This window comes from Clytia hemisphaerica, unplaced genomic scaffold (genome assembly GCF_902728285.1).
Source record: "Clytia hemisphaerica strain Z4C2 unplaced genomic scaffold, Clytia hemisphaerica genome assembly, whole genome shotgun sequence".
Lineage (NCBI taxonomy): Eukaryota > Metazoa > Cnidaria > Hydrozoa > Leptothecata > Clytiidae > Clytia > Clytia hemisphaerica.
In genome coordinates, this window is record NW_027103353.1 from 230427 (window position 1) to 243710 (window position 13284).

At 37.7% G+C, this 13284-nt stretch overlaps 1 protein-coding gene across 2 annotated transcripts in view; it reads left to right on the forward strand.

Moving 5' to 3' along the window:
• LOC136820530 (dentin sialophosphoprotein-like) overlaps positions 1-13284 on the forward strand; it is a 36617-nt gene that overhangs the window by 1471 nt on the left and 21862 nt on the right. For both annotated transcript variants that reach the window (XM_067076726.1, XM_067076720.1), the window contains exons 3-15: positions 147-275; positions 877-1065; positions 2341-2507; positions 3414-3500; positions 4474-4609; positions 5762-5922; positions 7144-7222; positions 7760-7975; positions 9110-9156; positions 10221-10374; positions 10590-10672; positions 11869-12036; positions 12582-12711. In XM_067076726.1, the coding sequence (XP_066932827.1) occupies positions 147-275; positions 877-1065; positions 2341-2507; positions 3414-3500; positions 4474-4609; positions 5762-5922; positions 7144-7222; positions 7760-7975; positions 9110-9156; positions 10221-10374; positions 10590-10672; positions 11869-12036; positions 12582-12711 (1746 nt within the window). The remainder of the gene's footprint in view (positions 1-146; positions 276-876; positions 1066-2340; positions 2508-3413; positions 3501-4473; positions 4610-5761; positions 5923-7143; positions 7223-7759; positions 7976-9109; positions 9157-10220; positions 10375-10589; positions 10673-11868; positions 12037-12581; positions 12712-13284) is intronic.

A 13284-nucleotide genomic window follows, 5' to 3' on the forward strand; every position in this document is an offset into this window, starting at 1 on the left:
TCAACTATACAATGTTTGAAATTCATTGCATGTAAAAGGTAAAAATTCACAGAGGTTCGTGCGAACTTAAAGCGAATGTAATTTTGGTTTTGATAGGCTGAGAATTTGAAGAAACAAATTAATTCCAACATAAATCTTCTCTATAGGGCAATCTTCATCGAAGTATAAAAAAAACGCTTACTCAGCACGCGTACGAAAATCGGACATTGAAAAACTTCTTCAACCAAAAAAATCAGCAAGACAACCGGAACGAAATTCATCACGATCCAACAAAGGTAAATTCTATCCGGAAAGAAATTTTCACGGAATTTAATTTCGTGGTTCACAGCTCAAAATTCGGAAGAAGAAATATTTTGCTCCAAAAAGACCAATATTATAAGTGACTATTTAAATAATGAGAATATTCGTGTGTCGAGGAATTTAATTTCAGGGATTTGTCAAAAAAACACGAGATTAAATTCTGCGAAAATTTGTTCCCTCGATATTTCCTTCCCTTAAGTTACACATTTTTATAAGAACATCCAACTTTTACAGTGAAGGAGGGCTGTTATATGTGGATGTGGATGATATAAAATGGATCTATTTCATTGTAATGCAATACATCATTAGCCTCAAATTATCCCATGTTTTGACAAAAATGTCAGTCTGTTTTCCAAATAGCGTATTGGGTCAAGTGTTAACAACAATATTGCATATCATATCATATTAAGGTATTACTACAATTCAATTAAACTTTTTTCAAGGTTCAAACGTCAAATGTTAATGACTCGAACGAATATTCAAATATTTAGGTTCACTGATATAAGACAATAAAACTTTCCAGGCAAGACTTTCTAATTTGAAACATCTTTAATTTGATTTGAAATTTTCAAACAGGAAAAGCAACGTCGCGCAGTACCGATAGATCTTTATCTTCATCACAAAACGGCGGCGTGAAAAAGACGGCCAGAAATAACGGCGGCGGTGGGACGACGTCACGGACCAACGGTATGACGTCATCGAGAGCAGATGCGTCAGAAAAATCATCGAAAAAACAAGCGAAGAAAAAGTCAGAGAAAAAGAAAGGTAAACAAAAGTCAAAGAAATTTTCTTTGTGGCATTTGCAACAAAACTTTGCCCAGATAAACCCATAATTTTTGAGTCGGACGAATTTCATTTAGTGAGCTCTTTTGACCTATCAAAGGCCACTGGTCTCATATGGGGTCGATCAATTCTTTCGGTCCTATACTTGTAGGTCTACCGGGTTTTTTAATGTTGGTAAAATGATTTCTGCACGGAAGATTTTCATTTATAAATTGACCCACATTGAGTGATATAGTCGAACGTGCGCAACGCACTGGGCTCAACTTCAGTGGCTTCAAATTATTCAGAGGCCCAATTGTAGACCCCCAGATATTCACCCAATAAAGAAGTGTGCCAAATTTCAGCCAAATCCGACAATTTTGGAGGCATGCAGGCTGCTTCAAAGTTTTAGCCTCGTTTTGGCAAAAAACTCGTCCCCAGGCCCCAAAAATCAAAAAAATGAAAAATGAAAAAAAAACGCCCCCAGATATTCACCTATGGAACAAGTGTGCAAAATTTCAGCCAAATCGAACAATTTCTGAAGTCTCCAGGCTGCCCCAAGTTTTACCCTCATTTTGGCGAAAAACTCTTCCCCTGGCCCCAAAAATCAAAATTTTTGAAAAGTGAAAAAAAAACAACCTAATATTCACCCAAGGAACAAGTGTGCCAAATATCAGCCAAATCCTACCATTTTTGAAGTCTCCAGGCTACTCCAAAGTTTTAACCTCGTTTTGGCGAAAAACTCGTCCGCAGGCCCCACAAATCAAAATTTTCGAAAAATGAAAAACACCCCCAGATATTCACCCAAGGAATAAGTGTGCCAAATTTCAGCCAAATCCAAGCATTTTTGAAGTCTCCAGCCTTTTGTGACAGACAGGCAGACAGACATTGTCAGATTGTAGCTCAACTGAAGTTGAGAGTTATTGGGACCACATGTTTATAAAAGCCCCAAGGGGTAGATGTCGTGTTTGGCTGAAAAGTGAACCGAGGTTAGGTAGGAAATCCTATCTAGGTCACGTGACATTAGCATAGAATCTTAGCGCTTGACCAATAAGAAGCTTCGCGGGTTTTCGAAAACAATAGCAGCAATATCTTTTGCGATAGTCACTATTTTTTTCTTGGAAGAGCTTAAAACACGACATCTAGCCTTTCGGGGTCTATAGAAAACTGTTATTGGGATTAGGGTACCACTTTTTTAAAAACTCCGCTCAAAGATGACAGATAAAGCTCTGTCCATGGTAAATAAAAGTCAGTGATTAAAATTTGTTTTTCCATTAGAATGCTTGTGGTTGGTGACGTTACAAACGTCCGACATTGACGGCGCTTATTCCGACAATACGGCGTACATAACGTTATACGGCGAGAAAGGGAAGACGTCTGAATATCATTTAGGAGTGCCACCGCACACGGGAGCTTACTTCAAAGGCTCCACTAACGAAGTAGAAGTAAGTAAAGTCACCTGTCTAAATTACAGATATATCTTTAATTAAATTGGTCTATAAAGTCGACATCCCTGATCTATTCTCGACATCCCTTATTTAATGTCGCCATCCCTTCTTTTCAGGGATAGGTTGACAAAAGCTTTTTTCCTCTCTGACCGCTAGACAAATAGTTTCGCTCCTGTGAGCGATTTTGACCTATGGCGTTGGAAATAAAATATGTTTAGAATTACCTTTACAGTTGACTCTCTCTGATTCGTTCCTCCCCAGCCGGCACACAACGTCAAAACAACGTCCATTTGACATTCATAACGTCCAAATAACGTTATTTGAACGTTAAAACAACGTTGTGTGCCAGCTGGGTCTAGGGACCAAAAATGTTCTTGGAATTAGAGAAAGATTCGAATTACAGAGTGTTTTTATACTACTTTCTAGCTAAGGGGAGCATTATTATAGTTCGAATTATAGCAACATTCGAGCGGTACAATCATGGACAAAAGGTTGTAGACAAATGAAATTTCAGTGAAAAATGGTGAGAGATAGAGCAAAATGACTATTCAATGTGTCTGAAAAAGGAGGGAAGTCAAGAAAAACACTTTCGAAGTCGTTACATTGCTTTTGAGGGAGCCACAAGCAAAAAGTCAGTTAATCAAGCCCTTGTGGTTTGCCCTTGTGGTTAGACTGCAGTGGGTGACTTTCAAGGCTTTGAACAGCTTTGAATGGGTTTGGAAAGCACCCAGAACCTCTTGGGAACTTGTTTTTGATCGATATTGAAGTATTTTGCAAATATTGCAGAAGTCTACAAACGTTTTGTCCATGATTGTAGAGGTTTGGATTAGAGAGAGTTACCTATACCTTTACCGCTGTTCCTAATTCTTCATCTTCTTCATGTTCCTCTTCTTCTTCTTACAGATCAAAGTTGAAGAAGTTGGAGAGTTGTACAAAATACGTCTTGGACATGACGATGATGGCGTCTCCCTCGGATGGCATCTACAAAATGTAAGATACACTTTTTTTACTACTTTGACCCCTAAATTTAAACCTTCAGGCATTACTCTTTAATTTTTCTCTCTTTTTTGACGATTTTGAGCCTTATTGTTCTTATAAAATAAAAAAGTGTATACGAGTGGTCTAAACATCAAGGTCTTTTGTCTGAGACGGAAAATGGCTTGTACACAGCAAAGTAGCACATATTCTTGAGGCTTTGGTGAATTGAAGGATTTCGAGACTGCGAAGCTTTTTAATATTCTTAACTCGTTTTTAATATTTTAGATATCAAAGCCTTATTTTCTTAAAAGGTTTATTCTTATAAAAAATTGTACACCCTCTAAAATCTAAATACATTTTTCTTGATATTTTATGCAATTGAAACCTTATGTTCTGAAAAAGTTTGTTCTTATAAAAAAATATGTACAATTAAAGTCTAAATAATGAAAAATATATAAAGTCTTAACTTTTTCTTGGTATTTTAGATATCAAATCCTTATGTTCTTATACAGTTTGTTCTTATAAAAAACATGAACACCTGATAGTGTGGGGTCATGTTGAACATTTTTACAATAATTTTTGTCATTGGATTGGTCGTTAACTATTCAAAAAAAAAACTTTTATTATATTTTTCTAAAGAACGCGTCATCTCTATTGTTTTGAATAACCAATTATGCGAGCATCTTGTAAAAACTTCAACCCAACTGGATAGTTTGGCCATTGAAACCTTATGTTCTTATACAGTTTGTTCTTATAAAAAACACGAACACCTGAGTTTGGCCATTGAAACCTTATGTTCTTGAAAGGTATGTTTTTATAAAAAACTAAACTTTCACTTTACAGATCATTCTAACCAAAAAAACTCTACGGCGGCTAAATTCTAAATGTTTTTCACATCTTGATATTTCAGCGATTGAAACCTTATGTTCGGAAAAAGTTCCTTCTTATAAAAAGACACATGTACCTTAAACTTTTCACTTTACAGATTATTCTAACAAACCTGGAGACGAATGACGAATATTTATTCGAAGTAAACACGTGGTTATCACGTGATCATGGCGACGGAGAGATCATCAAAGAGTTCGCCGCAGCACAAGATAGCGCGAGAGAAGCTCTCAAAAGTAAGTGTAGTCGATAATACTGTCTATTCAAAGTTACTGTCTATTCAAAGTTGGCTGCTGCACAAGATAGCGCGAGAGAAGCTCTCAAATGTAAGTGTAGTCGATAATACTGTCTATTCAAAGTTACTGTCTATTCAAAGTTGGCTGCTGCACAAGATAGCGCGAGAGAAGCTCTCAAATGTAAGTGTAGTCGATAATACTGTCTATTCAAAGTTACTGTCTATTCAAAGTTTGCTGCTGCACAAGATAGCGCGAGAGAAGCTCTCAAATGTAAGTGTAGTCGATAATACTGTCTATTCAAAGTTACTGTCTATTCAAAGTTGGCTGCTGCACAAGATAGCGCGAGAGAAGCTCTCAAAAGTAAGTGTAGTCGATAATACTGTCTATTCAAAGTTACTGTCTATTCAAAGTTGGCTGCTGCACAAGATAGCGCGAGAGAAGCTCTCAAAAGTAAGTGTAGTCCGTCGATAATTTTCTTGAGAAATAGGGTGTTTTCGAGTGCGCAAAGCCTTAAAACGTTCTTAACTTGTTCTTAAGATTTAGGCCATCGAAGCCTTATGTTCTTATATAGTTTGTAGAAAAGACAGTGTAGAAAGTAGAGTCGTCTAAACTAGAACTTAAGGACTACACTTACATTTAAGCTCTAGTTTAGACAGCCCTATTTTCTACACTGTCTTTTCTAATCGTTAGAGTAAGGAAAAAGTGGGCATAAAGTTGGTAATTAAATTTATTGGGTGGTAATAAAAACTTTCAACAAAAATTCTCCTGCTACTTCGTATTTCATGCACACTTGCAGACTTTTTTAATATAAATTGGTCTTTTGAAGAAGAATTTGAATATGGGGGTGGAGGATACAACACTTTTTGGAAATTTACCCACAGAAATTGTGAATTTTGACCCCACGGACAGCAGTTGGCCCCCTGGACATTCAAAATTACCCTCAAACGAAGCAAAATTACCCAAAACAGATTAAGTTTACCCCCAGACAAGGCAAATTTTGTAGATTTTTCACTCCTCCCGGACACTATATCCTCCAGACCCATTTTCTGGATGAGCCCATTTCAAAATTTATCGAGAAATTTGATTAAAAGGGCCTAGGCACCCCCGTGCACGAAGGGTTAAGGTATCTTATGTGTCATGTTTTTGTTTCAGCTGTTACCTACCAAGTTCGGACTTATACCAGCGATCAGATGGATAAACAATGTGATATGGATTCCAACATTTTCATCAACATTTTCGGCGAAAGAGGAGATACCGGAAAACGACAACTGATTAATCGGACACAAAACAAAACTCATTTTAAATCCGGACAGGTTATAATAGTTCATGAATCATGGGTAATCAGGACTACCGCGCTATGATAGCAAACTTCTGTTGGTATAAAATTTTGGATGTTTTTGTGATCAGCCAACGGGAAGCCGTTATTGAAGCGCAATCAGTCCTGATCCATTATTCATTTTGTCTCTGAAATTGCTTGTTCTTAAGTTTAATTCATGATATCATGACGTAATATTTTTTCGGAAATACCCCGGTTTTAGCCAGTAGTGGCAAATTTAAACTAGACAAAAGTTGTATAAAATTTGCCACTATTGGCAAAAACCAGGGTCCTTCCGTAGAAAATATTACGTCATGAATATTACGAATTCTTGAGTATATCTCAAAAGTATATGGATACACTTCACTTTTGTGACAATATCTCATCACGCATTAATGTTATACCTTAAAGGAACTTGTTTTGGCGGGAACTAATTTTGACGAATTCGGCGAATTTAGACAAAATTCGCCAAAATTATTCCCGCCAAAATACGTTCCCTTAAGGTAGTATAAAACTATACATATGAAATGTGTGTCTGACATTTTGTTTATATCAGCATAATATAACAATAGGCAGACACTGGTCCTGATATGAAATATGTGTCTGATATGAAACGGGAGCACTTATGCAAAAAGAAACCTTTAAGTGAAGAAGAAAAAGAAAAAATGAAAAAGATGAAGATTCGACGGAGATACAATTGGCATCCTGCATTTTAATTTAGGGAAAGTTAACAGTAATAGCAAGGTTAAGGAAGTGTTTATTTAGACCGTTCAAATCGATATCGTAGGCCTGTACATAAGATTTCACTTGCATGGTTTGCTTTGGCAAGTTATGTACAGACCTACGGTATCGCACTTTACGGTCAAAATAAACCCGTGCTTAACCTCGCTAATGACCTGAACAAAAGTACCATTCTCCTGTCAATCTAATACTAAAAGTAAATTGATATTCAACAAGTAAGAAAACAAATGTTGATACATATATTTTCAATTTGTTAAAATTTCAAAAACAGACTTCTGCCAGTTTCACGCTAATGCGGCCCTCGGGTATAGAGATTTCTCCTTATATGTGGATCACATTAAGCGTGAAACTTGCAGTTGTGTGTTTTTTTTAATTTAAAAAAAATTGAAAATAACCTTCTTAAAATCCATCATAAGTAAGTAGAGCTTTTCAATATACTCTGATATTTGATGTTCATAAATTTTGCCTCACTTTTTAGGAGGATGTTTTCAAAATCAAAGCAATTTCTCTTGGACCAATCGAAAAGATTGAAATGACAAATGATAACAGCGGAGAGAGTAAGTAGGAAAGATATTTAACAAAAAATGGGGACTTTCCTAGAAAAAGTTTGTGTGGGAGTGTGTCGAGGATATCAAACTTTAAATTACCCCTGGGGGGGGAGGGTAAGAGGGCTGCAAACTGACCGGTATGTGCCACTCAACTTTTGACTGTCGGGCCCTATGCCGGACTAAAAAGAAGGAAAGAATGGGAAACTTTGTGAATTTTACTTATTGGGACTAATTTGATCAACTTTAGATCATCTTAAGGGTCAAAAATTTTAAATTTTATTACTTTTCTGACCCCTATAATTTGTTGATTTTTCTACTCTTACAGGAATTTCCAGGTTTCAAAAAACCCACCCTGGTAAAAACTTTACATAATAAATGTTTTTAATCTATTAAAACATCATTCTCCCAGATTCTGCATTGCTCTTGGATAAAGTAAATATTGAACGTCCCTAACCCCCACAACCTAACACTGGGTTTTCAGTTTGTCTACTAAAGCTAACTTTACTTATCAAATTTCTCTAATCTATTAAAACTTCATTTTCACAGATTCTGCATTACTTTTGGAAAAGATAAAAATCAAAGAAATATCATCTTTCATGGAATATAGTTTCACTTGTCAAAAATGGTTGAAAGAAACGAAACCAGTACCCAGTGAATATTACGATAGCGATGCAGATTTCGGTGATGATGACGATATTGGTGAAAGCGAGGAAAAAGAAAAAGGAGAATTGAATCTCATTCTTTACCCTGGCGACGAGGAAGGTAAGATTACTATCACATTTTAGAGTTTAAGACTCGAGGGAGGGAATCTAGGGAGATTTTCGGGCATAAGTCTGCTTGACCGGCTTTCTAAAACGGAATCTCATTCTTTACCCTGGCGACGAGGTAGGTAAGAATTATTGAGTTTAAAATAAAGCCCGAAATGCTAGAGTAGAATCTCTAACTTTCCCAGGCAAGAACAAGTGAAATCACTTATTTCCCCTCTTGAACGCGCCTAGAACACACTGTAATCATGACGACGGATTGTATCTAGCGATTCCTTTGTTATTGAGGGTTGCATTTTTTGAAATCTAGCGATAGATTTTACTTTCAATCCAGTGTTTGTGTAAAAACCACGCGCGGGCGTTCTGGATATGGGAAATAAGTGGTTTCACTTCTCATTCAGGAGTCTTGAGTCTAGCCCTTCGGGCTTGGAAGTCAAAGGTAAAAATGTTATCACGTTCAAGAGTTTAAGACTCGAGGGAGATTATCGGGCATAAGTCTGCTTGACAAGGGTTTCTAAAACAGATGAATTGGATTGAATTGGATTAAAGATGATAAATGATAAATTATATTAGAAAGAATGAGGAGATAGAAAAAGGGGAATTGAATTTCAATCTTTACCCTGGCAACGACGACGGTAAAACTGGGCTATTTCATAAAAATGTTTGTCCCCTATATGTTGAGGAGGCTTTTTTGGGAAAGTTGACCCCACTGGATTCTTTTTTCAATTTTACACAGGACCGCCTTAAATTGTTTTATCTCATTTTTCGGACTACCCTCGATTCTCGACTTCATCTTAATGACCACCCTGGATATTTGACCTCATCTTACTGACCACCCTGGATTTTTCACCTCATTTTACTGACCACCCTGGATTTTTCACTTCATTTTACTGACCACCTTGGATGTTTCACTTCATTTTACTTACAACCTTGGATTTTTAAACTCGAAAAACCAGACCTCCAGGGTTTTTCATTTTACTGACAACCCTGAACACCACACCTCCTCAACATAGCACCCCCCTATGTAGTACTATAGTACCAACCTATTTCTGGAAACAGCCCAATACAATCACGTTTTAAATAGTGGTTGGATCTTCGGCCAAAAATCTAAACTTATAATTTCTCGTTATAGACAACGGAGATGCAACAAAAGAAAGTATCGCAATTGAAGAAAACGAGGTAACTAAATAATGATACAAACCACTCTAAAAAAAGCTAAATTTTCTGCTATACACGTTATTCCCGACCCTTTGAGAGAGGAAATTTTTGATTTCGTGAGTTTTGGACCCTTACAGAGACTTTTTAATGAGTTTTGTACCCTTTCTTTAAGAGACTTTCGTGAAAAAGGGACCCTTATGGATCGCACAATACCGGCACCCATTTTGCTTAAGTACCCACCCCCCTCCCCCCGGACGTTACTTTTTGAAGCCTTCGGATGTTCTTATTTTTTTTGGGATTTAAACCTATAAAATGTTCTCCATTTTGTGAGTATTTTTGTCCATTTTCCTAAGAAATCTGGTGTTTTAGAGTCCCAAAGCCTTAAATTATTTTGGAATTTCCCCTCATTTCAGCCATCGAAGCCTTATGTTCTTACATATAGTTTTTTCATATATAAAAAGTTCCCAAAAAGTTTGCTGTAAAAAATCATAAAGAGCTACATACATTTTTACGAGAGACCAACGTGTACCCTTCCCACTGAAAAATGATTGGCCAAAATATCATCCCCAGTGGAAAATTATACTCACATTTTTGTCCCCACTGAAAATAATCAAATAAGCAAATCCCCACTGCAAAATATTGTGGTATTTTTCCATCCCAACTGAATTTTCTGACTAGAAAACAATGGAATTCAAATCACCAGCCATAAAAACATGGGAAAAGCAATCCCCATCGAGTTTCGGTCCTTTATTTTAACCCCCACTGGCTGAACCGTGGTGCAGTGGTAGAGGATCCGGCTACGGTTTGCAAGGTCATACCAGCCGGGTCATACCAAAGATTCTCAAAATGGTACTTGATGCCTTGGTACATGATGCTCAGCAATCAAGAGAAGGATCAAGGGTAAGTGGAGAAGTCCAGGGAGAAAGAGTGGCGCCCTCTCCTACCTTTGGGTAGATAGCTATCGAATAAGGAGCCTTCGGGTCACCTCCGACTGTGGTCACAGACTTACTTACTGGCTGATAAAATCCCACCGGATCTGTGCGAAAGGGATCCGAGAATTAAACCATTACTTTTTAAAATCTTAGGAGCCTCATCATTTCGACTTGGAAGATGCAAAAAAAGAGATGTTTTTGATTTCAACGCAATCTGGTCACAGTGTTTGTTTCCATCAAGAGAAAAACAAATTTCATGGGAAAGGATGCTCTAAAGAATGCTGCACGTGCGTACTATCGAATGGTGGTGAGTTTAAATACTTTGATTTACAATACCATATTTGGCTTTAAAATGGTCAAAACTTTCAAGAAAATCCATCGTGAGAGTCGGAATTTAAAGGCTTAATTTTGGCCGCACGTAAGGTTTTTTTTGAATCGAGTGCCCCCCCCCTCGATCATATTTTGTGAAAAGTAATTGAAAGATGAAAGATAAACATTATCCAATTCATATTTTTTCCGTAGGTGATGAATTCACGCGATTGGTTCATTTGATGTCATGTGATGGCCACCTGGCAATTGATGAAGAGAATGTTGTACTAACTAAGGTAAGAATTTCTTAATTTAAGATCAAAAGACAATGAGTTTTTCCAGAAAAAAACTGACTCATGGTTGGAGGATATAACAATCTTTAGTGATTTACCCCCCGGCCAAAGTGACTTTTGGCCCCCGGAAAACGGGTTTTACCCGCAGACAATCATCAGTTGACACCCCGGACAACCCTAATTACCCCAGACAGAGCAAATTTACCTCCCGGACAAGGCAAATTTTGATGAGTTTTTCGCTACCCCCCGGACAATAAATCCTCCACCCTCCATGTACGGATATTTTCTGGAAAAGCCTAATGGATGAATGAATGAATCCTACATGACCAGCTCTTGTGCTAATTATGCACCACACCTAGATGGTATCCTCAACGACTACCCTCACATAATCTTTCTGCAATGGAATGTGTTCGAATCAGGGTGTTAGAAAAGCATGGGGATAAACCTTCTACCTTCAATTGCATATCACTGTGTCTCACTAACATTCTGCCGATTGGCAGCGTGAAGGTTTCTAACATAGACTTGCACGGCAATGGACTGTGTTCGAATCCAAAGCACTTCCAGGTAGGGTGTTTGGGAAATATGGTGATATAATCTACTTTCATTAAGTATGTAAGTCTGCGAGTGCAGTCTGAGGCCACCCGATAGCTATCACCCTAAGGTAGAGCGGAGGACGCCACTCTTTCTCCCTGTATTTCTCCACTCACCCTTGATCCTTCTCTTAATTGCTGAGCATCAAGTAGAGAGGCATCAAGTACTATTTTGGAAATCTTTGGCATGACCTGAGCCGGGTTTGAACCCACAACCTTGCGCACCGTAGCTGGATGCTCTACCACTGTAACATCCCTTTTCACAGACCCAGTAGGATTTTTTCAGCCATTTGCAATAAAAGTAACATACTGAAACTCGAAGGGGATTGATACCCCCGTATTTTATATGGCTGGGGATATCAATCCTTTTATTTTCAAGTCAGAAATTTCAATGGGGATGGGAAAAATAACATAACATTTTGTAGTGAGAATTGGTTTATTTGATTATTTTCAGTGGGGACTAAACTGGAAAAAGATTTTCCACCGGGGACGATATTTTGTATAGTTTTTCCAGTGGGAAAGGGGTCCCAGTGGGTTGGAGAGAAGGGGGTGTTCTGCACTACGGTCGCTGTACCTTCACTAATTATCATCGTTTAATCAATATTTCAGGGTAATCCAGGTTTGCTGAACGAGTTTAATGTGCAAGTCAACGAACAGAACCAAATCTCATTTGAAAGTGTGGTTTTCAATGGAGTATATCTTGGATGTGACAACTATGGCAAAATTGCTGTTGCAAGTGAAAATGCTCCAGAACGACTGTTCACTGTTAAGTGCAAGGTAGGTTTGTTTTTGGTGTACCCTATCCCCCACCACGTGGTTTCATTAGCGAGTTTATGTACTTGGACTATTTCAGAAATAGTCTGTACCCCCTATATTGAGGAGGTGTGACCGTCCAGGGTGGTCTGGAAAATAAGAAATCCAGGGTGGTTTAGTTTTTTGAATGGAAAAAATCCAGGATGGTCAGCAAAATCGGGTTAGAATCCAGGGTGGTCAGTATAACGAGGTCGAAAATCCAGGGTGCTCCAAAGAACCAAAAGAAAACAAAGAAAAAAATCCAAGGGGGTCCTGAAAAATCGGAAAAAAAACCAGGGGGGTCACTTTTTGAAAAAGAATCTTCTCAAATTTTTGCTGCAATAGCCCATTTGGACTTTTGAGGACGGTGGCGAGAGCGAAGCGAAGCGATTTCGAACAATTCTGCCATTTTCCAGGGGGTATCCACACATTTCCAAGATATTTGTTTTGACTTGAAAAGGACCACCCCCCCCCCTGTATGGAAATTTTTTGGGAACAACCCAATATCTTACGAAAATTTACTCTTTCAGAGTGGAATGCGTGATGGAAACACAATCCGGTTTGTTGAACCAAAATCCGAAAAACTGATCGGGGTGAATAGTGAGACAAGTGAACTTGAACTTATTGAGAATACAAAGAAAAAGAAGGAATTGCAAGCAGGTAAATCTTCAAGTGGAAACTTTTGTAATAGACCTATCAACTTTTAACTGAGCAGTCGCTTTCTGAGAGAGCTGGTAATGAACTTGAAAGAAAAAGAAATTTTTTGTCTTTGAAAAAATGTCACAGTGCAACGACTTCAGACATTTTGACGTCATTTCTTCTTAAACTCGAACCCACTCACTTTTTAAAGGTTAATAAGACTTTATCGGTGATCCAAAAAATATCTGCAATCTGATTGGTTAAAAAGAGTACAATATATCTTGTATTTTACATGTAAAAATAGAAATTGACGAAAAGATGTTGTTGCATTGTAGCGGTAGAAGCAATCTAACGTCACTTTGCTACAAAAGTGTATCCCAACACAAAAAGTGCATTTTTTGGGTTACCGATAAACCAGTTATCAGACATTTGCACGGAAAATATTGTACGAAAAAATCTCGGAACTCGTAAAATATTTCTCATATTGTACTCGCAACTGTCCGATAACTATTACGTAAACATCTATTAATCCCTATTGGCGCGGTCGGCAGTAGTAAAACAGAAGTAAAGGGTGGAATATGTAAGATACTCTTC